Here is a 27,204-nt window from a genome sequence, read left to right as displayed (position 1 = left end):
TCCAGAGGACCCGAAACCCATGGCAAAAACATCAATGCTCATAAAAATAAAATATTTAAGGGGAAAAAAACCAAAACTTCAAAAAAATGGTGAATACTGAAAATGCAATTAAAGAAAATGTTGAAAATTCTGAACTAAATGAGCCAAGCAGCCATTTGCAGAGCCATGTGACCTCACTGGCACAGAGAATCACACACACACACACAGACACACACACACACACACACACACACACCGGAACTTAGGCTAAACACTGAGGGAAATGGTGGAGAGAGCAAAACAAGAATGCCAAGATTTAAAAAGCCATGCTGGAAAAGTGCAATTAGAAGTTGAAAGTTGAGTTTGCTCTTTTGTGACCGCGGAGGAAAAACAGATACAGTGATTGGAAGAAAAGCATAAACTTCCTGGGCGAATCACAGAGAGAGAAGAAAGGATGGCTAATCAAGCTAAGATTAAACTACAGCAAAGGCTCAGAGAAGAGAAGCTCTTCGGGAAACAAACTGAAGAGACTACAGGAGACAGTGGAAGCCTCAGAGGCAAAGATTAGAAACAGATCAGATGGCCTTAAAGAGACAAAAGATTCCATCTGAAGACTGTACAATGCTTCAAAAATGACGAAAGGACAGGCAGAGAAGACATAATGAATTTCAAAGTCTCACTCTGGGTCCTAACACGCCTCCAACAGCGTCCATGAACCACTAACTGTCATTGTCAGCCACTGCTCCTGGCCTGGAACTCTCTTTCCTCATACACAGAAAGAGATGAGGCTTCTCTCTGATTCATAAAACACAAAGAGAACTAGAGAAGAACTAGAGAAACTCCAATCTCCCGGGGAATGGTGGAAGAAGGGGGTGAAGGCAGTGGCTCAACAAAGCACACAGTTCAACGTGTGGCACTAAGGCACTTCATCACTGTCTGCCACAATCCAGGAACCACCTTAAGGAAGGCAGAGAGAACATGCTGGGCTGCCTACGCTCCAGAATCCGAGGGTCATACTGATGAGAGGGAAGAGTTCTGAGAGCTTCAGAGATAGCTAGAGTATGTATTGACGGTGTAAAAAGTAAAGGAACTAGTTAATTAAAGAATCCAATTCTCAAATTATTCATTTTTACTTTGTTAAATGTTTCTGGCATTTTTCCTGAAATATGTCCATTTTGAATTCCTTTTTCCTCCTCTTTGAGCTATCTGCGCGTCAATAACAAGATCAGCAAATGTCTGGTTTACTATATACAACAGATATAAACCTTAAGATTTTTGGAAAGGAAGACTACATAAGAGTCTAAAAAACACTCTAAAGTTTCTAAATATAAGCTCATTATAGAAATCTTTACTTTTTTAAATGTTGTGCACTTAGTTTATTAAATAACTTGATAAATATTTTTGTACTTCAAAAGTATTCATGTTTGTCTGGCTGTGTTTTCAAAGCTGATCGCTTTGTATCAATCGAGCAGCCAGCCAGGTTTGTTATTGTCATCCTCCTCATCATTGTCACCATCATCATCGTCATCATCCCAGGAGGGAGTCCCTCTCTCAGGCAGCAGCTGCCTGTAGTTCCTTGTCTAGGAGTGGGACCCCCTGAGACCGATCCCCTTCTGTGTTAGCATTCTGTTTCAGTGCTGCCATTGTTCCTGTCCTGTTTGTGCAGGCATTATACAGACAAACAAATACATGGATATATACATATATATGTCAAAAATAAGTTTTTAAAGACTATCAATATGAGCGTAGGGTGATTTGGAAGGGGTTGGAGGAAGAGGATTTGGAAGTACTGGGAGAAGAAATGGAAGGGGGAAGTAATATGGTTATATTTTAATTAAAAATGTATAAAAAGGCCATCCGTGCCTTCTCCCCCAGCCTGCCAAATATAGCATGGGTACCACATCTGGTACCCTGGTCTATTCTAGTCAATCTTGCCTACACCAAAACCAACCTCCAAGCTTCCACCAGTCCCTGTCCTACCTACCACCCACTACAAGTCACATCCAGCCAGACATCCCGCTTCTTTCTCAAAGTCTAGCCCCTGAGTTTCCCTGACCTCTCATCGCATCTTCTCCTGAACCCACCAGATCTAGTCTGGATCCAGCACCTGGGGTCTAACCTCTGCGGACTGTACCACAAATAGTCTTGAGGCGTCTGCCAGGACCCTCCTCTCTACTTACTCTGAAAGTCACAGGTCTCTTGCATGCCATACCCAATCTTTCCAGCCAGATCTACACCCACACACCAGGCATGGACCGGGAAGCCCACCCTGACCATCAGCCTAGTCCCCTCTGTCCACCTGACCTTCCACCCAAGGCTTTTGTAACCTCCAGGCCCAACCTGCAGGCACATGCTCTCCTCTGTCCAACCTGCTCTGTCCACATCAGAACTAACTACAGAAGCCCATACACCAGATGTCATCACAAAAATACAAACAATATGAATCTCTCTACAACCATCGTTCCTGTAGAAAGATTCCCCAGTGAGAGTTACCCACAGCATAGCAGGGTTAAAACACTAAAGCCACAGAACGAAGATGGTGTATTCAAAGCTGAAAGAAAAAAATGCAAGTCATATATAAAGTCACACGTCAGAACCACAGCTGGATTCCCAGTGGAAATTTTGGCAAGTCAGAAGAGCCTGGAGCAACGCATTCCAAGTCCTAAAAGACTATTATGTCAACCCAAATAATATACCCGGCAAAGCTATTTGCCATGACTGAAAGAGAAAGAAAAATTCTCCATGACATAAACAGCCTAAAAACTTTTATCCAACAAACCAAACCCAAGGAAAATGAGGAAGAAACATGGGGAGTGGGTGCTGAGGAGAGAAGTGAGCACAGCAGTGAGACCACAGGAAGAAATCCCAGCCATGATGATTAAAGCACAAGTGAAATCTTGCCGCTATCCCAGCCTTCCTTCCCTCCCTGCATCTCTGTCAGTGGTTGATACCTAGGAACTCTCTCTACTCAGGATCCCCAATGGCCACACCTGCAGGGACTTAGGTAAGCAAATCTCACTGTCCTTCCTGTCCTCTATACTGTCTCTCCATTCTCTCCCTCAGCCCAGTAACAACCTGCTAACAGGTGCCCATCCTTCACCTCAGCTAATTCACCTCCTCCACCTCCCCACTCACCTCCTCCACCTCAGCTAATTCACCTCCTCCACCTCCCCACTCACCTCCTCCACCTCAGCTAATTCACCTCCTCCACCTCCTCCACTCCATTCACCTCCCCCACCTCAGCTTTCTTCTCCTCCATCCACCTCAGCTCTGTTAACTTTCCACTTACTGGAGACTCCAACTCTGGGTTCAGACTCAGGTTCCTGCTAACACTTCCACCCCTGTCTCTCTGGACAATTCTCTGTTGTTCTGAAACCTTTTTCAGGAACTCCCTTCCCACCACACTTCCAGCTCCCTCAGGGACCCTCTTATAGTCATGAAGACATGATTTATAATCATATAAGATTCCCCTTAGTGCTTTCCTGAAGCACCTCTCGGTCCTTTCCTTAGCCCACCTCTATTGCTCTCTGCCATCACCAACCCTGCAGGAGCACTCCGTATCAGAAAACTGCAGCCAGCACACTTCCCTAAGATGCAGAGAGGGAACAGAAACCAAGAACTAAAACACCCAACCAACTAAGACAGGACCAGAAATCAAGACCTCGAATCATCCCAATCTAAGAGGCCTAGGGAAACAAGGAAGGCACTCCTAAGAGACAAGTTCATAGCCGTAAGTGCCTACATCAAAAGCTTGGAGACACCTCATAATAGTAACTTAACAGCACACCTGAAAGCTCTAGAACAAAAGAAATCACACCCAAAGAAGTGAAGTCAAGAAGCCACCAAACTAAAAGCCAAAAACCAATAAAATAGAAAGAAAAAAGACAATACAAAGAATCAGTGAAACAAGGAATTAGTCCTTTGATAAAATCAATAAGATTGGCAAACCTTTATTCAAATTCATAAAGGGAGGAGAGGAGAGAGAAGATCCAAATGAACAAAATTAGAGATGTAAAGGGGGACCTAACAACAGACACTGAGGAAATCCATAGACTCATGATGAGATGCTTTAAAAACCTGTGTTACGCCAAATTGGAAAACCCAAAAGAAAAGAATCATTTTCTCAATGTGAACCACCTACCAAAGTTAAATCAAGATCAAATAAGCAATTTAAACAGAACTGTAATGCTCAGTGAAATTAAAAGCAGAATTTAAAAGTCTACCACCCCAAAAGGCCCAGGGAGAGATGGTTTTAGTGAAGAATTTACCAGGCTTCAAAGAAGAGTTAATCTCAATATTCCTCAAATTATTCCATAGAATAGAAACAGAAGGAATAGTTCCTAATTCTTTTACAAGGCCATGGTTGCTCTGATACCTAAACAACATAAGACTCAAGAAAGAAAGAGAATTATAGAAAATTTTCCCTTATGAACATAGATGCAAAATTCTCAATAAGTACTTGCCAACTGAATCAAAGAACACATTGAAATGATTGCCCACCGTGAACAAGTAGACTTCATCTCAGAGGCACAGGGATGGGTTCACATATGATAACAATAAACGTAATCCACCAGATAAGCAAATTGAAGACAAAAACACATGATGATCTTGTTAGACGCACAAAGGGCCTTTGACTTTGATAAAGTCCTGGAGTAGGAATACAAGAGATACCTTAGCACAATAAAGGCAGGTTACAGCAAGCCCATAGCCAACATCAACTCAAAGAGAGAGAAATGTGGAATATTCCTTTACACTATGAATATATGTCACTGTGATTGGTTAATAAAGAAGATGGCTGGCCAATAGCTGAACAGGATAAAGTGAGGTGGGAGAGCGAAGCTGAAAATGATGGAAAGAAAAGGGTGGATTGGAAGAGTCACCAGCAGACGCGGAGAGAAGTAAGGTGGGCATGCCGTACTGAGAACAGGCACCAAGTCACATGGTAAAACAGATAAGAAATATGGGTTACACCTGGAAATTGGAAACAGACAAGATTGCCTGACAAAACTGGGAGCATGGGGGCGAGGAGTAGAAGGAAGGGGAGACTTCATCTTACACTGTCAGGATGGCTAAGATCAATAAAAGTGACAGCTCACACTGGTGAGGATGTGGAGCAAGGGGAGCACTCCTCCATCGCAGGTGGTAGTATAAACTTGTACAGCAACTACGAAAATCAGTGTGCCTGTTCCTTACAAAGATAGGAATCAATCCATCTCAAGATCCAGCTACCACTCTTGTGCATATACCCTAAGGACACTTTATCCTACCACAGACACACTTGCTCAACCATGCTCATAGCTGCTCCATTCATAATAGCCAGAAGCTGGAAACAACCCAGATGTCCATCAACAGATAAAGATAAAGAAAATGTAGTATATATTACTCAACTATTTTAAAAATGTCATTTAAATTATTTAAACTGGGGGCTGGAGAGATGGCTCCATGGTTAAGAGCACTGGATGCTTGGGTAAGAGTTGCTCTTCCAGAGGTCATGAGTTCAATTCCCAGCAACCACATGGTGGCTCACAACCATCTGTAATGAGATCTGGTGCTCTCTTCTGCCATGTGGGCGTACATGGAGGCAGAATGTTATATACACAATAAATAAATAAATCTTAAAAAAATTATTAATTAAAAAAATTATTTAAACTATTTAAATGTCATTTAAAAATGAAATCATGAAATTTATAGGTAAATGGATGAAACCAGAAAAATATCCTGAGTGAGATGCCCCAGAACCAGAAAAACAAATATAGTATATGTTCATTTATATGTGGATGTGAGCCGTTAAGTCAATGATAACCAAACTACAATCCAGAGAATCACAGAAGGCTGGCATAGAGAAAGAGACTGGAGGGAATAGAGAGATCTCCCCAGAAAAGGGAAATAGAACAGGTAATTATATATGGGTTGGGAACTGGAACAGGAGGGTCGAGTGAGGAGAGGAAGGGGAGAGGGAGTTGAAGGAGGGAGTACAGGGAGAGACGACTGAAATAAAGGGGTATTTTGAGGGATAGTATAAAGAACTAGTACAGTAGAATCTCCACTAAATATATACACATATGAAGGCAATATAAATGAAATTGCCAAGGAATGGGGGATATAGAGTCCCAGCTGGACCTCTCTTGCATCAACTGAAGTTTCTAGTAACAAGAATGGGTTATGTCTAATGAGCTCTTAGCCAAAGGGCTCCCATGGGAACCCCCAAAATGACCCAGGCTATTGTCAAGGCTATAGACTGCTTTCCACAAACTGAAGACAACACCTATACAATGCCCTGAGTTTGAAGAAAGAGGGGTGGCACCATGAATGTGAGAAGGAGCAAGTGTGTGTACGTGGGGAGTGGTTCAAGGGAGGGGAGGAGGGGCAAAAAGTGTAATGATGAAATAATCTCAAGGACAAGAAAAAGGTTTTAACAAAAATGTGTGTAAAAATTAAAAATAAAATAAATCTAAAACAAAATATTGAAAGCTAAATGATCACTTTTCTGGAATATTTTCTACACAGAGAAGTCTTTTTGAAAGAAAGCTAACAGCTCAGTCACCAGGTGCCCTGGAGTGGGGGACATGCAGACATTCTGGAGTGGGGGGGCCTGCAGACATCCCCTCCTGCAGTGGGAAACAGAGCACATACAGTCCAGGCCATATGTATGTGACCCTTCCCAAAACTGGAACTGTTTGAATTAAACCTAGAAGCTTTAAAGCGTTTTTTAATAGTTTCTAATTAAAATTTTCAAACGGTCTAAAGAAAACTTACATTTCAAAGTCATCATTGCCAAAGTTGGTCTGCCTTTGTGATTCTTTAATACTTTGCTGAAAGATGGGTATCAACACCATAGACAAAGCTCTCTACCCTCCAACAGTGTGATTATGAAGATAAAAAAAACTGGGAAAGATTTATAACTTAATAGTTAAAGAGGGGAAAGACAAAACATGTGTGTATTTCTATATCTGTGTGTATGTATGTGTGCCTGTGTCTGTGTGTGCCTGTGTATGTATGCGTGTGCACATGCACAAGTATGCATGAATGTATGCCCAGATGGTATTGGATATTGAACCCAGGACCTTGTACATGATAGGCAAAATCTCTGCCCCTGACCTATACTGGGCTGCTGTGCATGTCCTTCTTGTAACTCTAGACATAATATGCACAAGACCAAAATATAAAAGGTTTTATAGATAAATTATAGAAGTATGGGTATTTTCACTGCCTAAAATTCTTCTTAAATGCCATTAATTCCATACACTTTCAAAGATGGTGCAGAAACAATAAAACAATAGGTTCTTAACTGATATGAGATGTTTATATATATAGTGAAAATATGGGATCATAATGGAAGACTATATCAAGACAGTCCACTTTCTAAGAAGTGGCTGAGATTAAGGGTAGATACCGCTAAGTTCTGATTTGTTTCTTTTTTAAATGAATTGCTGGGATAAATAAAGTCTGAGTGGTAGATATAAAAAAAAGTGTGTGTCATATTATTCTTTGTACTTTTGAAGGGCGAAACATTCGGGGCAGGTTTTTTCATTTATAAACTTGGGAGATGAGTTAGAGAATACACTGCCAACCTTGGTATAAATGTCTCCTGTATCCTCACTGTGTCTCATAGGTCATCCCAGATCACTCCTTTGCTAAGATTCTATTAGCACTAAAAGAAAGGGAGAAACAGACCAAAACGGGAGGGAGGAACAAAACTGAGGAAGAGAAGAAGAAAGGGAGGGGAGGGGTAAAGAAGAAACTTTCTCAGAGCAGCTAAGCACTACCAACCTGAAGTAACAATTTTAAAGTATATCCTTCAAAGCCAAGAACAGATATTCCTTTTCTACAGGGGTAGGAAGCCAAGCATGGTAGCATTGGCTCAGAGTCCCAACTGTTAGGGACACTGAGGCAGGAATGTCATCACCTCAAGACCTACAGAGTCCAAGGCTAGTCTGGGCAACTTAGGTGAGAATTTATCTCAAAAGTTTTTTTAATTTAAAATAAGAAAATTTTAAATAGCTCAGTGGTGTAGTGATGGCCTAGCATATACAAGGCCCTGGGTTCATTCCCCAGTAATACACACACATACCCACAAAAATGGTATTGGAAACCATTCTCCTTATCTTCTCTGGCAAAGGCTGAGACAAGAGCACAGCCCAGTACAACATAAACACATTGGCTTATACTCTGTGGGATTTCCAATAAAACCTTGGTTATAGCAGTGGATGAAAGTTTGGGTTCAACCCAAGCATCATTCTTATTACTCTGAGAGCTGCGCTGAACTCTGTCCATGGGACTCTTGGGAAGCAATAAAACATGGTTCCCACTGGGAAACCTCTGAGAGTAACAGCCTTGAGCAGGTTACCTGGCCTCAGCTCAGAGGTTTAAATCCCTGGGATTTTTATTTTATTTTATTGAGACAGGATCTCTCTACATAGCCCTGGCTATCCTGAAACACACTATATAGACTGGAATGGCCTTGAACTCACAAAAATCCTCCTGTCTCTGCTCTGAGTGCTAGAATTAAAATCATGCACCACCATACCTGCCCAACCCTGGGAGTGTGTGTGTGTGTGTGTGTGTGTGTGTGTGTGTGTGTGTTTCCTGCCCTTTCTGATCCTAACCAAGATATCTCTGAGCACCCAGTAAGTTCTCCCTGGCACTAAGGTTTCAGATGGAGAAGTCTCATTACTCAAATTTCTCTTGCTGTTTGTCAAAGTGAACAGTCCAGGTCATAAGCATCAAACATTAAGCAAGCGCAAAAGCTTTTATTGCTACCCAGAGACCTAAAATGTGCAGCCGGGGTTGCTGTTAAAAGTGTATTGAAGTCATGGTTTGTGATAACAGCTCTGGGAAATGGAAGACAGGACAGTCAGCTGTTGATGATTCATAAAATCTGAAGCTTTATCTCAACTGATTGGACGTATTTGATTGAGATACACTACGTCAGCAAATCTCGCAGAACAAAATGCCTCTCACAGACTGATGTAGCAGGTGTTCAAGTGAACCATTAAAAAAAATCCACGGAGTGACAAAGAGACATGATCACAAGGTGACAGCCACAACTGAGTCTCCTTGCCGCTGATAACCTATACCTGCAATTCCCTGTCTTCCTCTTCTACCAGAGATACACCTACTAAATCCCTACATCCCTCCAAACCCCTCCTAGCGGGTCCTTAACTATTCCTTGTCTGGATATGAGTCTCACACACCCTCTGTGCATGCACACACACACACACACACACACACACACACACACACACACACACATCCCTCTTTAATATAAATCCTTACCACTGCTGTTTGAAAACTAACTCTGTATCTATGAGCCCTGTGTTCCTGAACATCAGGATTCCAACAGGTATAGCTGTAATTTTCCTAAAAATGTCATCTTATGCTGTAAAGTGAACCTAAAGCCAACCAAATTTAAACCTTTTTTCTGCGTACACACCCTTCCTTCACCGTCATCACACACCCACTCTGAAGCAGATGCTTCCTCCATGTAGTCCTCCCAGGGCCTTCTTTCAGCCTTCGGGTACAGTGTGCATTATAAACCTCTTCATTTTCCCTGAGGTTTGAGTTTTGACCTGATCTCCACAGAGGAATGTAAGATTGACACAACAGAGATAACATAGGTTAAAAGATGTGGTGTTGGGAAACCTACTACTTATTCCAGTTCTGCTCCCGTTGAGACTCACAAAGCCCTTCCCCTCTCTGCAGTTTATCCATCTGTAAACGTCCATCTGCTTAGGACACAGGGTGAGACACTCTATTCCTTTCCATCATTCTCTGGCTTCATCTCACCTGAACACAGGGTGGGATTGTGAGACTGCAAGCATTGAACCAAGAGCTGGACAGCTGTGGGTCTGTACATCAGCTGTGTGTGCACATCTGTGTGCCGCTGGACAGCTGTGGGTCTGTACACCAGCTGTGTGTGCACATCTGTGTGCTCTGGACAGCTATGTGTCTGTATCCCAGCTGTGTGTGCACATCTGTGTGCGCTGCACAGCTGTGTGTCTGTATCCCAGCTGTGTGTACACTTGTGAGACTGCATGGGTCCTTGCCAGTGTGCCTGTATCCACACATGGAAGTCAGAGGGAAATGTCCCGAGTCGGTTCTCATCTTCCAGCTTCTAAAGACAGGATCTCTCTTGTTGTTTCTCTATCAGCTATTCCAGGCTAGCAGGCTCACAAGCTTGCAGACGGTTCTCCTGTCCCCTTCACTGGGCTTTGGCTGGGATTACAGATGCATTCCTCTGCATCTGGCTTTTTGTGTGGGTTCTGGGGATGGAACCCAAGCCAGTAGGCTTTGTGGCTTTTACTAATTTACTAATTGAGTCATCTCCCCAGCCCTAGTGGTGTGGCTTTTGAGAAAATTACCTGACATCTCTTGAACTCAAGTTTCCTCTCTCATGGTTTGGAGAGTAAAATACACATCTCCAGCCCTGAAGTATACTGGTGAGAACCAGAGACGGGGAAAGCCCCCAGTGGGAACTAGAGCAGGACTAAGACATCGTCATGTACATTTTCAAGACAACTTTGGGATTGCTGTTTAGTCACCGGGTGAAACAAATATTATATTGGCCAGGGCCTCCAGCCAAGAGCCTCAGAATCACAAACAGAAGCAGCCTGCAGCTGTGTCCCGTTCAATTGCCACGTGTAGGAAACAGTGACCACTGGGGAACCTGCTCCTCCTTTATGCTGGGCTGCAAGGGCTGGTGCTTGGCTACCTGGGGGCTCGCAAGTCCAAGGAGGTTTAATCAGTAACCTGAAGAGTAGGTGAGGTGATAAGGAGAAGAAAACAAAAGCCCTGGCGCTGGTTTATTTCTACGACCGCCCTATGCCAGTCTAAGGGCAGAGAACCCTTTCCATGGCAACCGCAGCCAACAGACCTCACCAGCTTCAACTGTGACTCACGAATCTGCCCTTCAGAACCGACAGCTGTGTTCCCTTTCCTGTGCACTCCAACTCTCACAGCTACGCCAAGACATAGGTCCCTCTGAGCGTCCTGTCCCTTCTAAGCTGTCCCCAACCCCACTGTCTACATCCCCTCTGCTCTGTTCAGGTGGGGCCTCCCTCCTTAGGGCTCAGTAAATACAATGCTTGCTGTGTGTACACAAGAGCCTTAGTTCAAATCCCTAGGCCCCAGGTAATAGGTAGGATCGCAAGGGTTTACAAGCCCAGCACAGGGGTTGGAGACAGCAGATCCCAGAGTCAGCCAGTCTAGCTGAATGGTGATCTCCACATTTACTGAGAGACCTTGTCTCAAAAAAATGAGGTGGAGAACAATAGGAAAAGACATCTAACAATTATTTCTGACTCCATATGTGCATGCATGGAAATAAATCTCCATTCTCTTGAATTTTACAACAAATTCTAAGAAATATCACCAAAACCATGAACAAAAAATACAAAATCAATAATTCTGCCAAATATAAAATCTTTGTATCTTTGTACATCAAAGGATACTGTTCAGAAAGTGAAAAGACAAATCCTTGCAAGTTATGCACCTGTTAGGGGTCTAGAATCCAAAGTATTATAAAGAATTTTTAGCCGGGCAGTAGTGGTGCACGCCTATAATCCCAGCACTCAGGAGGCAGAGGCAGGCGGATCTCTGTGAGTTTGAGGCCAGCCTGGTCTACAAGAGCTAGTTTGAGGAGAGGCTCTAAAAGCTACAGAGAAACCCTAGCTCGAAAAACAAAACAAAAGAAGAAGAGGAGGAGGAGGAGGAAGAGGAGAAGGAGGAGGAGGAAGGAGGAGGAAGAGGAGGAGGAGGAGGAGGAGGAGGAGGAAGAGGAGAAGAAGAAGAAGAAGAAGAAGAAGAAGAAGAAGAAGAAGAAGAAGAAGAAGAAGAATTATTTTTGTCCTTGAACATGGAGACAAACAGTCCAATTTTTAAGTCTTTGTATGTAGGCCAGACCAGATGGTAATGTTTAAGAGGAATAAAATAAATGTGGTATGCTAAAAACTTTAAAAATATTTTCTTTGTTTTACAATCAGTTCAATGTGTCCTAACCTTGTGAAAACATTTTTATATGATTGATAAATTTTGGACAGGCCAAACATTAAGTTATCTGAATTTTTAAGTTCCATCATTTTTTAAGTTTTTATTAAATGTTGTAAAGGCATAAAGGTTATTGGTTCCAAAAGTTAAAGGTGTGTGCTGAAGAACTGGAAGCAAATGCTATGAACTCCAGGATTTGACTTATAAGACTGCTGGAAAAATGAGAAGGAAATAATGAACCAGGAGCAGCAAAGGATTGCATTGCTAAAGAAGCAGTTTATCATGCACGACAGTGATGCTGTAAAGCTTGTGTGCAGAGAACGTTTGCTGGGATCCAGACTGGTGCAGCCCTCAACCCTCTTCAGAGCTTCTTGAGGAGCTGGAATTGACACAGAGACCCACAGCAGGAGCACGTGCGGAGAGTGGGAGACTCTGGAGCGCTCGGCCCTGAATGAGATGTCTGTATCCAGCCCTCTGCTCAAGGTTCAGGATCTATGCAGAAGAGGAGAGCAAAGACTTACGAGCCAGAGGTGGGGGATGACTCCGAGGAAAGAGAAGCATCCAGAGGAAATGGGGCTGATGCACAGAGACTGTGACTGCATGAGCAAGATCTGGACAAGTCCAAGCCATAGAATCCCAGGACTCAGAAGGGAAAGTGGATACAAAGTCCCACCTCTAATCAAGAAGCTATTTACTATTGATACCTACAGGGAGAGGGAAACTGATTTTCTCTGGTGGAGTGTCACCGGGTACATGAACCCCTCTCCAGGACAGGCCTCATGCTTGGGGGTAGTTGGTCAACACAAAGCAGACTCCAAGTTTTTGTGTATTCTCTTCTTGTTGTTTGGTTTGGTATTTTTTTTATCTTTTTGTTTGTTTGTTTGTTTTGATGTTGTGGGTTTTTTTCTTCTTTCAGAAGAGAAAGAAGAAATTGGGTGTGTAGGGAGGTGGGGAAGATCTAGGAAGAGTTGGGGAGAATATGATCAAAATATATTGCATGGAAATTTTTAACAATTCCTTTAATTTTTCCTTGTGTATATGGAAGAGCTGAAGAGATGGCTCAGTGGTTAAGAGCATATGCTGCTCTTCCAGAGGACCTGGGTTTAGTTCCCAGCACTCACATCAAGTGGCTCACATCCACCTATCACTCCAGCTTCAGGAGGCTCCAATGCCTTCTTCTGGCATGTGGATTCCCGCACACAAATCCACACACAAAGACAGTCACACGCACATATCCACACAGAGAGACATTCACATGCACATATCCACACACAGAGACAGTCACATGCACATATCCACACACAGAGACAGTCATACACACATATCCACACACAGAGACAGTCACACACACATATCCACACACAGAGACAGTCACACGCACATATCCACACACACAGACAGTCACACGCACATATCCACACACACAGACAGTCACACGCACATATCCACACACACAGACAGTCACACGCACATATCCACACACACAGACAGTCACACACACATATCCACACACACAGACAGTCACACGCACATATCCACACACACAGACAGTCACACGCACATATCCACACACACAGACACATGCACTCACATGGTAGTTCACAGCTGCCTGTAACTCTAGTTCCAGGGAATCAAATGATAGGGCACTAAGAGTGCACACACACACACACACGCAAACTGACACATGAAGGGGTTGGTACAAGGGAGAATAAGGAACACAAAACATACATACACATAAATTTTAAATTAAAAAAAACATTTTTAAATCTATTTCTATAAGTTTAATTTTTTTAAACCCCACATATAAATAAGATCTTGAGCATTTATCTTTCTGCAATTGGCTTATTTCATTTAACATAATGGCCCCCGTGTTCACCCAAATTGTCAAATGCTGAGATTTTTTTTCTAAGACGTGTGTGTATGTGTGTGTGTGTGTGTGTGTGTGTGTGTGTGTGTTTGATAGAGAAGAGAGAGAGAGATGAGTTTCCACTTATACTTGCTGACGAGCAGTTTGGTCGACTCTATACCTTGACTACTGTAAATTAGACTTCAATAAATCTGGGAGTTTGTTATTTCTTTTACATGCTGCTTCCATTTCCTTTGGATATATTCCCTGGGATGGGGTGACGGCTCACGTGACATCTCAACCTTCCTTTAATCTTCTCGTCAAAGCAGCTTTTTCTGAACTTTCATGAACCTGATACATTTTCATCTTACAACACAGTGGAGGACAAGGAATCCCATTGAGCTCCATGGCTCCTTGATGCAGAAAACAGGACTTTCCCCTAAGGACCAAGAAGGCTAATGCGCAAAGTCCATAGAAATGTATGGTTGCTTCTTGGGATAGTGAGAAGATGAGCCAATGGCCAGCCTCCCTCCCCCATCCATCCCACAGGCCCCTGGCTATGCACTCACTGAGATCTTGGTAAATATGTACAGCAACAAGGACAGAACGGAAAGGTAGATCTGGATCCGCTTGCCTCCAAACCGCTTCCGCAGGTACTCTGGCATGGTCACCACCTGAATGGGATGAAATGGAGCCCAAGTGAACAGAGAGCCCAGGGCAAGCAGATAAATGGGGTCTATCCTGGTGTCAGAGCATCAGGAGTGGTCAGGGATTCAAACCCTTGTTAGCCCAGGAAGTCTACAAAACAGCCAGGTGCCATTTGCTTATTTCAGCTCCACATACCCTGTCCAGTAGACGTAGGGAGGCCCTAGCATTCAGCTGCAATGTATCAAAAGCATCCAATAAACACATGTTCTATAATACACACATGACTGGATGTAACCCAGGAGGCAGATGCTTGCCCTGGAGAAGGTGTATGCAAATGTACGTATGTGTTTGTGTGTGTCTGTCTCCCTGCCTGTGTCTGTGTGTGTTTTGTTTTCTATATAGTGCATCTACTATACAAGACAATGGTAGCCTCTTGCCAATGCCCCAGAGAAGTTATTCGAATGTGAATGTCACCTTCTTCTACACAGGCAGTACAAAGGATTGTAGCTACAGGCCTTCTCAAATTTTCCCTTCTGCAAATCCAGCCACACTTCCTGTTTTGCTCCCTATGGCCTTAGCCTGTTGTCTTCTGGGACCAGTTTGTCACCAGCACTCTGTGAGCTTCCAGAAGGTACAGTCTGCAGCTTGTCCTGTGTCACCTCTAGCTCCCCATGCAGACACTCACATGGCGGAGGTGCTTATCTACGTCACTGAAGAGGTGATGATGAAGCTATGTCTGGTCAGTCACTGGCTCCAAAACGGGAGGTGATGTTGTGCATAAATGAAGAAGGGGGAATAGTTTTTTTTTTCTCTCTCTTTCCCTTCTAGGGGAGGAAGTAACGAGCTCACAGCAGTGTATCATAAGAACACACTCAGAGAAAGGGTGGAGGATGCTTCAGGGGGCTCTGAATATAGTAGGGTCACCCAGGGACCTTCCTAGATGGAAGAGCAATAAACCTGGACTGAACAGAGCCAGAGGGACTGTTTGATGCCCCTACACAGAATCAGGAGCTATTTTAAAACCTAGGACTGAGGGTAGACCTGGACAATTCTCTGTCATTTATGCCATAAAGTCCCCTGTGCCCTCCAAGGACAAAGTTGGATAATGGAGCGGTTACTTACCCCAGCCTTGATGTAGATGGGGACAAACACCCAGCCCAGCACAACCACAAAGATCAAGGCCTATAACCATAAGAAGAGTTAACTCAGATCAGGAAAAACTTCTACATCTCTGCTTCTCTCAAGAGATGCTGAACTGCTATAGAAAATCCCCACCTCTCTCTATCCCTTCCTTCCTAAGGGGCTTGGATAGACTTTGCTACTGGCATGGCCTATGGCAAAAGCATGTGAGCAACATTGGGAGAGAACCCAGGATGCTGCACATCAACACAGCCCGGACTCCCCACTGTCAACACAGCATGGACTCCCAGCTATAGTTCTGAGTTCTCTTTCTTCTCTTCCCTGGTTTATAAAGAATAAAATACCACTTAGAGAAGAAGGGAAAGAAAGAAGGGAAGGAAAAGGAAGGGATGAGGTAGGGAGGGAGGGAAAGAGGGAGGAATGGAATAGGAAGGGGAAAAGGAGATCCAGTAGCATTTCCCAATGCCTAACTTGGCTAGAGGAGGCCTTGTCTTTGAGGACCAAGGGAAGGGGGCTCCTGTGATTGTCATAGCTAGCGGGCCTCTCATGTGAATGCTCCTGGAGTCAAACCCTACTGCACCCAGGTGCTTCTGAGGATCCCATAAGATCTCAAGATCCTGAACACAGACTGAGCTGCCTGCTACGACTCCGCTATCATCGCATAGGGGAAGTTTGGTCCTTAGTGTAGAAAGGTGGGGGCTCTTTATGAGGTGGCAGAGCACACTGGGACTTCCTTGTGTCCTTGAGAGCACTGTTCAGAAGTGACTGGGGTAATTCTAAAGGGACTCCTCAGCTGTTCCGGGGGGGGGGGGGGTTACAAAGCCAGTCTTGGTTCTATCTTACTCATCTTCCTGAGTGGGTGATGTCCCTCAATCATTTGCCATCCACACTGAGGCTCCACGGTCCAGAGGGAGCCTCACAAGAGCTGTACCATGCTGTTTAAACCTCAGCCTTCAACTCTGTTGACTGAAGAAGTACCTCTCCTTTACAAAGTTAACCTGTCTCCAACATTTCATCATAGCAATGAAAATGGAACTGAGGACCAGCTCCTTCTACCTCTAGGACATGGAGGCTCAGGTGATACTCACGTTCCATTCAAAGCCACCCATGGCGATGCCTGAGGCTGCTCCTGTCCCCGCCAGCCCCACAAAGTGACCACTTCCAATGTTGCTGGCAAAGAGAGAGGCTCCGATCTGGAAACAAAAAGTGATAAATAAATACAGTTAGGTGAGCAGGACACTCTGGCTGGGACAACGGAAGAAGAGACGTGCCCGCCAAACGAAGGCACTTGAGCAATCAGAGACCAGCTGGGGTAATTCTAAAGTGACTCATCATTGAAATCTGTGGGACCACATCCCACAGCAGCCATGGGGACTTGGGAAATAACAAAACACAAAGAGAGGCTCGAAAGAGCAGTAGGTCACATCGACATCCACATCTGTCTGTCATTTTTGAATCTGATTTAACTGTGAGGAGGCCCTGGGAAGTCCCCCAGCTCACCAGGGTGCCCTGAGCCTCCTGGGACTGTCTGCTCAGAAGCAAGGCTGAGCCTTTCACCTCCACACCCTGTCAGAACAGGTGGTGGGGCCACACAGTCCTCAGTAAGTGCAGATGCTCTTGAAGGCGATCATAGAGACCCCTGACCCCAGACTCCTTGTCGAGAAAGAGTGCAGAGCTGGTGCCTTCTGTGTGGTTTCCTGACATGAAATTTTGGGATTTCATGTGCTCAGAAGTAACACAAGATACTGTTAATGACAAGTAGTCTCTAAATCCACACCACATTGCCGTTTTTCTTCTACAGAGGTCCTGGAGGTGCCCCAGGAACAATCAAAAACCACCGCACTTTTCAGGAACACCCATATATATCTGACAAACAATTAAGAAGATGTTCATTAAATCCCCAAGAGTAGAGGATGTGAGGATGAAACTGAAAAGGGGGCTGTGCATGGGAACTGAAGGAGAAAATAGCAACCGGGGCCTGGAGAGATGGCTCAGCAACCAAGAGGACACATTGCTCTTGCAGAGGCGCCAAGTGAATGAGTGCAGGCCTGAAAAGACCAGGGTGACTGGAGTGTGATGGACAGGGTGGCATGAGAGTGGGCATTCACAGAAGCGGATGCGTCCAGACTACCTCGGGCTGCATAGCAAGTTCCAAGCCAACCTGACTGTGTAGTGACATACTGTCTCTTGTGGGGAAAAAAAAGGGGTGTCCAGAAGAGGATCACATGGTCAGGCTCTCTAGCCAGTGACCTCCAGGGTCACTATCTCTACCCGATACCCCATCCCTCGTGTTGGGTCTACAGGAGTGAACTGTTGTGTCGCATTTTGCATGGGGATTGGAGATCCAAGCGTAGGTCCGCATGCTTGCTGTCCTAGTTAGGGTCACTGTGCTGTGATGAAACACCGTGACCAAAAGGATGTGGGGAAGAGAGGGTTATTTGGCTCACACTTCAGCATCATGGTCCATCATTGAGGGAAGTTGGGACAGAGACTCAAACAGGGCAGGAACCTGGAGGCAGGAGCTGATGAGAGACCATGGAGGAATTCTGCTGACTGGGTTGCTCATCGTGGTTTGCTGAGCCTGCTTCCTTATAGAACCCAGGGATGGCACCACCCATAGCAGACTGGGTCCTCCCACCATCAATTATTAATAAGAAAATGCCATACAGCCAGATCTCACGGAAGCATTTTCTCAACTGAGGCTCCCCCTTTCAGATAACTTTAGCTGTGTCAAGTTGACATAAAATGAGCCAGCACACTTGCAGGGCAAGCACCCACCGCGCCTTCTGCCTGGTGCTGCAGGTTATGTCCAAACAGACAAAGCCTTTTCAATGACAACATTCGCTGTTGACAAGCAGAGTTATGTTTGTGTATTTCTAGTTTAGAAATGAAACCGTGACTCCTTCTGCTCCACCATCTGATTAGCGTGCATATGGATGCTCTAGTTTTTAAACTCTACCTTAAGAACGTTGAGAGACACAGACAATGAGGCTTCGTTGGGACATTTACTGCTGTGCTATTATAACAGAGGAAAACATGTTTCCAAATAAAATGCTCAACTATAGGAAAACAATTTGATAAACGAAGATTCACACTAATGGTGGAATACTATGAAGTCATTGAATTAAATGAGCTTTGGAATTTTTACTTTAACAAGGGACATGGTCAGGAAAAAAAAAATGAAAGCAATGCCTACAATACCGGACCTCAGGAGGATTACCACAAATTTCAGACTGCCCTGGTCAACATAGCAAGTGCCAGCCAGATCAGTTAAGCTATGTCAGAAACCTGTCTCAATAAATCAAAATGGAGACAGGTCAGGTGGAGCACTCCTGGATCCCAGCACTTCAGAGTGAGGACAGGAGCTTCAGGAGTGCAGTTACACATTGATTGCAGTCAGTGAGGGCACAAGAGACCTCGCTTCAAAATAACACAAATGATAGCTTCACCTCACATAACCTATATGATCCTCAAAATATTTAAGTGCATGTATGTATGCATGTATATAGATAAATTGACAAATATAGATCCATATTCTGGCACAATCATGTTTGGAAGAGAAAACACAGAGCATATATTTATTTAATTTTACTTTTTATACTTTTTCTAATTTTTTACAATGATTTATGAATATAATTCATATATATTCTTTATATAAGTCTTTAAACCCTCCAGTGCCCTCTCAGACTCACTGACAGAGCCTGAAGACTGAGAACAAAGCAGGCAGGTAAGTTCAGTATTGGTGTTGTATAAAAATGTCACCAAGAGCTGGGAGACGGTTCCTCAGGGAAGGGACCTCGCTGCCACATTTGACAACCTGAGTTCAACGCCCAGAATCTAAATGGTGGGAGGAAAAATGGAGTTCCCACAAGTTCTCCTGTGACTTCCACACACATGCATGGCATGTGCACCGCATCAAATACGTACACAGGAACACGCTGTCATTTAACTAAACAAAGAAATGAATTAAATGTGGCAAAGGCCACTGACTGCTAACTACAATTGCATTCTGTGTGAGAAGTAGAAAAGAGACATCTGACTCCCAGCTGAGCTGGCATCAGAGCTCGGAGGAGTGTACACTCAACCGTGCTGTATGCAAATGAAAACAGAACTACGTCACAAAGGAAAAAAGCAATTCTAAGCCCACACTGATGTTGTGTATCAGGTGTGGGTTCACGTGGGTCTGTGGATAGAAGACACAGAGGCGCTCGCAGGATGATGTCTAGCCTTCCCAGCTGGAGTAGAGTCAGCCTCTGGAGCACTGACTCTCCAGAGCTTAGCAAAAGGCATTTCTGTTGTTATCCAGTTTACACCTTTAGCAAGTTGATTTCCATATCCCCAAACCTCCATTCTAAGCTTCCCAAAGGGACAAGGGCAAATGCAAATTCTCAGTTAATGGACATTCATTTTGCATAGGCTTTGCACCTTTAGAAAACTCAGGCAAACAAGATTCACATATTTCTTTTGTTTGTTTTTTGATTTTTGTTTTTCCAAGGCAGGTTTCTCTGTATAGCTTTGGAGCCTGTCCTGGAACTTGCTCTTGTAGACCAGGCTGGCCTTGAACTCACAGAGATCTGCCTGCCTCTGCCTTGTGAGTGCTGGGATTAAAGACCTACGCCACCACTGCCTAGCAAGATTCACATATTTCAAACAGAAGGTACCAGAGACAAAAAGGCAGCGGTCACAGAAGACAGGTTAAAGCGAGGTGCTAACTCCAGAATCAAAATCAAGACCAAAGGACAGCAGCAGCCTGTGCACACCCAGGACCCCGCATCACTCCTCCTCCGAGCACAGGGGGCGCTCTCTGACCTGCTTCTAATACTGCCCTTGACATAGCAAATTACAGGACCTGAACTCAGTTGCTCTACTGCTTTGAGCTTCACTTTCCCCTACTCTAAAGCAAGAATAAGAATCCCTTTCTGCCAGACAGGTGTGGTACAGTGTACCCTATATCTCATCCCTTGTGAGTAGAGATGGAGGGACAGATGATCAAGTCCAGCCATGGCTAAATAGCAAGCCTGAGGCCAGCCTGGGCTACATGAGATCCTGTCTCAAAAAGAAAAATGGATTATTTGGAATTTTGATGTCTAATTTCTTGAGTTCTTTATATATTTTGGAGATTAGTCCTCTGTCTGATGTGGGGTTGGGGAAGATCTTTTCCCATTCAGTAGGCTGCCTTTTTGTCTTATTGACTGTGTCCTTTGCTTTACAGAAGCTTCTCAGTTTTAGGAGGTCCCATTTATTTATTGTTGCTGTCAGTGTCTGTGCTACTGGTATTATATTTAGGGAATGGCCTTCTGTGCCCATGCATTGAAGGCTACTTCCCACTTTCTCTTCTATCAGGTTCAGTGTGGTCAGATTTATATTGAATCATTAACTCATTTGGAATTGAGTTTTGTGAGTGGTGATAGATATGGATCTATGTGCATTCTGCTACATGTTGACATTCAGTTATGCCAGCACCATTTGTTGAAGATGCTTTCTTTTTTTCATTGTATAATTTTAGCTTCTTTGTCAAAAATCAGGTGTTTATAACTGTGTGGATTAATATGAGGGGAGGAGGGCTTGAGGGAATGGGATAGTAGAGATGGGGGAAGGACAGAGACAGAGAGCAAGGAAAGAGGTATCTTGATTGAAGGAGCTGTTAAGGGGTTAGCAAGAAACTTGGCACTAGAGAAGTTCCCAGGAATCCACAAGGATGACCCCAACTAAGACCCTAAGCAATAATAGGGTTCCCAAATTGGCCTTGCCTTGTAGTCTTATTGATGAATATCTTAAATGTCACCATAGAAACTTCATCCAGAAACTGATGGAAACAGAGGCAGAGATTCATAGCAGAATTTTGGGCTGAGCTCCCAAAGTCCAGTTGAAGAGTAGAAGGAGTGAGAATATGAGCAAAAGGTCAAGATCATGATGGGTTCACCCACTGAAACAGTCTGCCTGAGCTAATGGGAGCTCACCAACTCTGGCTGAACAGAGAAGGAACCAGCAGAGGACCAAACTAGACCCTCTGAATGTGGATGACAATTGTATGGCTGGGGAAGACTGTGGGGTCACTGGCAGTGGGACCAGGACTTATCCCTACTGCTTGTACTGGCTTTTTGGAACTCATTCTTTTTGGAGGGATACCTTGCTCAGCCTATATATAGTAGGGAAGGCCTTGGTCCTTCCTTAAATCAATGTGCCTTACCCTCTCTGAGGAGTGGATGGAGGTGGGGTGGAAGGGAAGGTGGAGGGAATGGGATGAGGGGAGGGAGTGGGAACTAGGATTGGATGTAAAAATGAAAAAAAGATAGTTTGGGGTTTTTTATCTTTTAATTCTTTAAGACAAGGTCTCTTATAGCTTAGGTGGGCTTCAAGCTAATTCTGTAAGTGAGGGTGTGCATGCCCTTCTGATCCCTTCTCCAGTGCTAGGATAAGGGTGTGAGCTGCCATGCCTAGCTTCTGATGTCTGGAGGTCAGTTCTCAGGGAAGCCAGTAATCAGAGATAGGAGCTATGTTAGGCCTGTCCATGAGACACCCGTAACAATGCTTGGAGCAGTGGCAGATATCTACACGCATGGACGGTGAGACAGACAGACAGACAGACAGACAGAAAAGACAGGCGTTTTAATAAAATAAAATAAAAAAGAAAGAAAAGAAAAGGGAAAGAGAGAGAGAAGAAGGCATTGTCAGACGTGAGGTGGCAGGTGAGAGAAGTCTCTGAGACACTTCTCCCTAAAAAGACGCGTCATTGTGAAGAAAAATGTACAATGCTGTTAGCAGTGTTACCAGCGCAAGTTTCTATAGACTACACCAGAATTCCTGAAAGACACCAAGGTTGTTCCTTTCAGGAACAAGATCATCATAGCTCAAAAGGAAAATGTTCTCAGCTAACTTCAGGCAATTACTTTCTTTAAGGGCCATGACATTTCAGTATCTGACGCTGCTCTCTGTTTCCTACATCCGTTGTCCCCTCAGGGGGGGACACTGAGATTCCTGGGGGCCTCCTCTCTATTCGCTGGGTCCTGCTATAGCCATGCAGTGATGCTCAGACGTGAGCTGCCCCAGGACATGAAATGTCCTCTCCTCTGCATTTCGGGTAGCTGTGGAATGCAGTTGTGTAAGTAGGCTCTACCCAATGGTTGGTATACACTCATACCACAGGTGTATTGATTGTTTGCAATTCAGATTTAACTGACCGTCCCATATCTCCTGAATATATCATCCTATATCCTGCTAAATCTGGTGGGTCTCATTCGAATCATCTGAATAAATTAATACGAATTGCTGGGACACACCCCAGAGTTTCTGATTCAGTAAGTCCGGTTAGGACTAGAAAAATTGTGTTTCTAACAAGGGTATGAGTCTTGCTGGTGCTACTGCCCTGGGCACCACTCTTTGAGAGCACCATCCTGGCAGAATAAAACAGAAAGAAAAACACTAACTTCTGTGATGTCTGTTAGGCCTTCATCTTACCGAGTGCCCACAACAGCTCTGGAAGGTTGGAATTATTCTCTCCCCATCTTCACGTTATGGAGGAGGGGCCTAAGGGTTAGAGTTACAGAATGATTTGTCCAAAGTTCCATAACCACAGGAGGCTGAAGTCTCCGGACCCAGGGAGACAACACAACATCACACTGACTTGGCTTCCTTCCTTCTCCTTCCCCCTGAGTACACTCTCCCAGAGGTCCCCAGAGGGGACTGTGGAGTAACAACCTTCTGTCCATCTCTGCGGACCCTGGCACAGCCTGTGCTTATCTGTGCTGAGTTTGTTTTCTGTCTTCCTTCTCCCTCTTAAGAATCCTGGTTAATCCTGGTTGGCATCTTTTTTGTTTGTTTTGTGGGGGAGGGTTGTTGGGATTTTTGTTGGGTTGGATGTTTGATTGGTTGGTTTGGTTTGGTTTAGTTTTATAGCTCTGGCTGTCCTGGAACTCACTCTGTAGAGCACGCTGGCCTCAAACAGAGATCCACCTGCCTCTGCCTCCCGAGTGCTGGAATGAAGGCTTCTCTTTTCAACATGGAAAGTTTGGAGAGATTTGACATTTGACTTTTGCCATCTCTTAGGGATAGTGCTTCCTGGCTTTAGACAGAAAATAAGGAAAGGCTCATATATTCAGAATATTGTTTTTCAAAACATCTGGCAAACACTCAGACACAAGCTTTGCTCCAGCGTCATCATAATCTGTGTTTATGCTGTGAACTCATGTCCCCAGAAACAATGACTGTCATTACTGCTGCACACGCCTCTGCCTACTGAAAGATCCACAGGGGTAGAAAATCAGGAAATCATTGCCAACCCTGGTGCTTTCCCAATGGCTTTGGCAACCAAAATCAAGTGAAGTTGTTCAATGGCACTGGAGGTCACAAACAAGCCAGCCGCCCACCAAGCCAACCGCCCATCTAGATGAGCCTCTCTTTGGAATCCTTAGCAGCTAAGGGTCCCTCACTGAGGACGTAAGCTACCATGTCTGTGTCCCTCCCACACTGGTCCTCACTTAGGTCTTTAAAGATCTCCTGCTCCTTCCAGCCCAGGGCCTCTGACCATTCTGGAGGTTGGTGGCTTGGTTGTGGAGTGGGAGATTTTTCGGGTTTTTCATTTGGAGGTTTTAGGAGGGTTTGGGGCTCTTTTGTTTTGTTTTCTTAAATTACTCACCTCTGATTTTCAAATGGGTGGCTTATTCTATTCTCTTTAATTTTAATTGGCACATAATAATTATGAATGCTTATGGGACACAATGTGACATCTCAAGGATCACCTCAGGTGATTGGTATAACAAACCAACATTTTTCATTTCTGGCTGTCCCCTTAGGATCCTTCTGGTCCTGGCCTTAAAGCCCTGTCCTCTGAAAGGTCTCCCCAGCCCGCCTTTGCAGGATAAGGAACACTCCACTTCATCCCATCCACTCTTGACTCAAATACATTTCCTGCTGAAACCTTGCTGCTACTCATAATTTCACAAATACTTCTAAAACTGTGGGTGATGTGTATGTGTGATCTACAAGCTCCTGCCATAGAGTCTAGCTCACAGCCGGCAACAGCATGCTGTTGTATAAAGAAAGGAAAGAGGACCGGATGAATGGATGAAGATACAGCCAATGGAGGAAGGCCTAAACATGGGATACAATAACAATGATGATAGGTGTAGGTGCGAATGCCTATAATTTCAAAACTCAGGAGACTGAGGCAGGCAAAAGATGATTTTTGAGGCCAGCCTGGGCTGCATAGTAAGACCCTATCTTTTTTTTTTTTAAGATTTATTTTTATGTATACAGTGTTCTGCCTACAGGCCAGAAGAGGGCTCCAGATCTCACTACAGATGGTTGTGAGCCACCATGTGATTGCTGGGAGTTGAAGCCAGGACCTCTGGAAGAGCAGCCAGCACTCTTAACTGCTGAGCCATCTCTCCAGACCCTATCTTTACAAGAAAAAAAGAAAACTATTACAATGGTGATGATGATCATCATCACTTGGGAGGCAGAGGCAGGACATTCAGGAGCTCAAGGCCAGTTTCAGTTAAGTAGAGAGTTCAAAACCAGCCTGGGCTACGTGAGATCTTGTCTCAAAACAACAAGAAGAACAAAACATCTCTACAAGGTAGGTGCAATGATCTCTATTTTTTCCATGGAAGAAACAGAGCCACCCCAAAACCTTGCAGGGAGGAACGCATTGAGCTAAGGTTTTAAACAGGCAGGTTGACTCCAGAATCTTTGCTCTTAATTGTAAACTACCTTCATAATATAGGGTTTACTTCAAAAGCTACATAAAACTGCAGCTAACGCCGGGCAGTGGCGGTGCACGCCTTTAATCCCAGCCACTTGGGAAGGCAGAGGCAGGTGGATCTCTGTGAGTTCAAGGCCAGCCTGGTCTACAAGAGCTAGTTCCAGGACAACCTCCAAAGCTACAAAGAAACCCTGTCTCAAAAAACCAAAAAAGAAAAAAAAAAACTGCAGCTACTTCTGCTTGTTGTATGCCACATGCCACTGGCTGACAGGGAAAACTCAGGTGACATGAATGACCTACTTCAGCTGACAGTTCCAGCATTCTTCTGGCTTCAACAGACTTGAAACATTGGTTATAATTCTGATTGCCTTTTCTGACTACAGAAGGGCTGATCTGATAGAAAACACTAGGAAGACAGCCAGTGGGAAGGGAGAGGCCAGGGGATTAGGTCATGACTCAGTGGCATAAACTTGACCACAGGTTGGTCACCTGAAGCCTGGAAACACAAAGGATGATCACGTCAGTCAAAGAAGCTCCTCAGGGCCAGGTGTGGGTCTGCAGATGAGATACAAGATAATGATCCTGAGCCCAGGGTAGTGAGTGGTACATACCTGAAACCTAGAACTCAAGAGGCTGAGGAAGGACAGCCTGGGCTGCAGAGTGAGATCCTATTCAAAATGGAGGAAGAAAACGGAAGGGAGGGGAGGAGGAAGGAAAGAGTGTGGGGAGGAGACGGCTCTTCAGAGATAAGGAATTAAGAATAGGAAAAAATAGAAAGAAAAGGCTTCAACAATGGATAATGACAGAGAAAGAACAAGGAGACAAAGAGAAGATGGTGGGAGAAGAAGAAAATGAGAAGAAATGAAAAGAAGGAAAGGAAGAAGGAAAAAGGAGAACATGCAGATGGTTGGAGAAGGCAGAAGCTGGCGGATGGGGCAAAAAACATTCACTTCAAAGGAAATCTCAATGGAAGAAGTGTCAAATTTTGCCAATACTTGACTCAAACAGAAAAAACAAATTGGGCCAGGCGTGGTAGTGCACACCATTAATCCTAGCACTTGGGAAGCAGAGGCAGGCTCTATGAGTTCGAGGCCAGCCTGGTCTACAGAGTGAGTTCCAGGACAGCCAGGACTGTTACACAGAGAAACCCAAAAGCAAAACAAAAAACAAAACTAACCTAAATAACTAAATGGCCTGAGATAGTGAGGAAGTGGCCCATACCAGGCCTACCCCAGAGGTCTGGTGGAGCATGACTTTATAGACACCTTCATCACGACAGGCTTGTTTTCCCAGAATTACCTCCATGGAACTGAAGGATAAAAGAGCAATATTCTCTCTCTCTCTCTCTCTCTCTCTCTCTCTCTCTCTCTCTCTCTCTTTCTCTGCAAAGGGACAGAAATTAGGAAGAGTTTTAGGAAGGCTTTGCACCCTCCGAACTTCTTCTACTCTCAGCCTCTGTGAGGTCTTTGCACTAGAGAGTCAGACACATCCCAATGCCTGAGGCAGTCATGGCCACCTACAGACAAGTCTGCCTCCTCCCTTTCTGTAATGTCCGCCCATATTCACGTCAAGTGACAAAAGGAAAGGCTTGGCTCTTATCACAGGTAACAGAATAAACACAAGCTGGCAGAGAGGGCAAAGTTGACCAAAGTGGCAAAGAGACAGAAATCACTTCTCCCAGCTTCTGAAAGGCCCACTACTTGTCATTCCTGCATGCGTCTTCTTGGGACTTTGTCCCTTTGCGTGTTCTCTGCCTCCTCTGGTTCCCTCTCTGCCTCTCTGATTCATGAGCTCCCTGCACCAGCTTCAACAGCCTGCCATGTTTTCCCTAGGTGGTCTTTGGCCCCCTGGTAGCAGGATAAACAGTCGAACTTCAGTCTAATGGTCAAGTTTTAGACTCAAC

General features: G+C 44.5%; 1 protein-coding gene across 1 annotated transcript in view; it reads right to left on the bottom strand.

Moving 5' to 3' along the window:
- Positions 1-27,204, bottom strand: part of LOC121459760 (sodium/glucose cotransporter 1-like) — a 67,209-nt gene that overhangs the window by 19,468 nt on the left and 20,537 nt on the right. The window contains exons 3-5 of the mRNA XM_041669757.1: positions 16,687-16,791; positions 15,581-15,640; positions 14,380-14,484 (exon numbers count right to left, since the gene is read on the bottom strand). Of these exons, the coding sequence (XP_041525691.1) occupies positions 14,380-14,484; positions 15,581-15,640; positions 16,687-16,791 (270 nt within the window). The remainder of the gene's footprint in view (positions 1-14,379; positions 14,485-15,580; positions 15,641-16,686; positions 16,792-27,204) is intronic.

The sequence above is a fragment of the Microtus oregoni genome, unplaced genomic scaffold (genome assembly GCF_018167655.1).
Source record: "Microtus oregoni isolate MIOR12 unplaced genomic scaffold, Mior012 000019F_ref0000042, whole genome shotgun sequence".
NCBI lineage: Eukaryota > Metazoa > Chordata > Mammalia > Rodentia > Cricetidae > Microtus > Microtus oregoni.
Note: the sequence above shows the minus strand (reverse complement) of the source record. Positions and strands in the feature narration are given on the sequence as shown.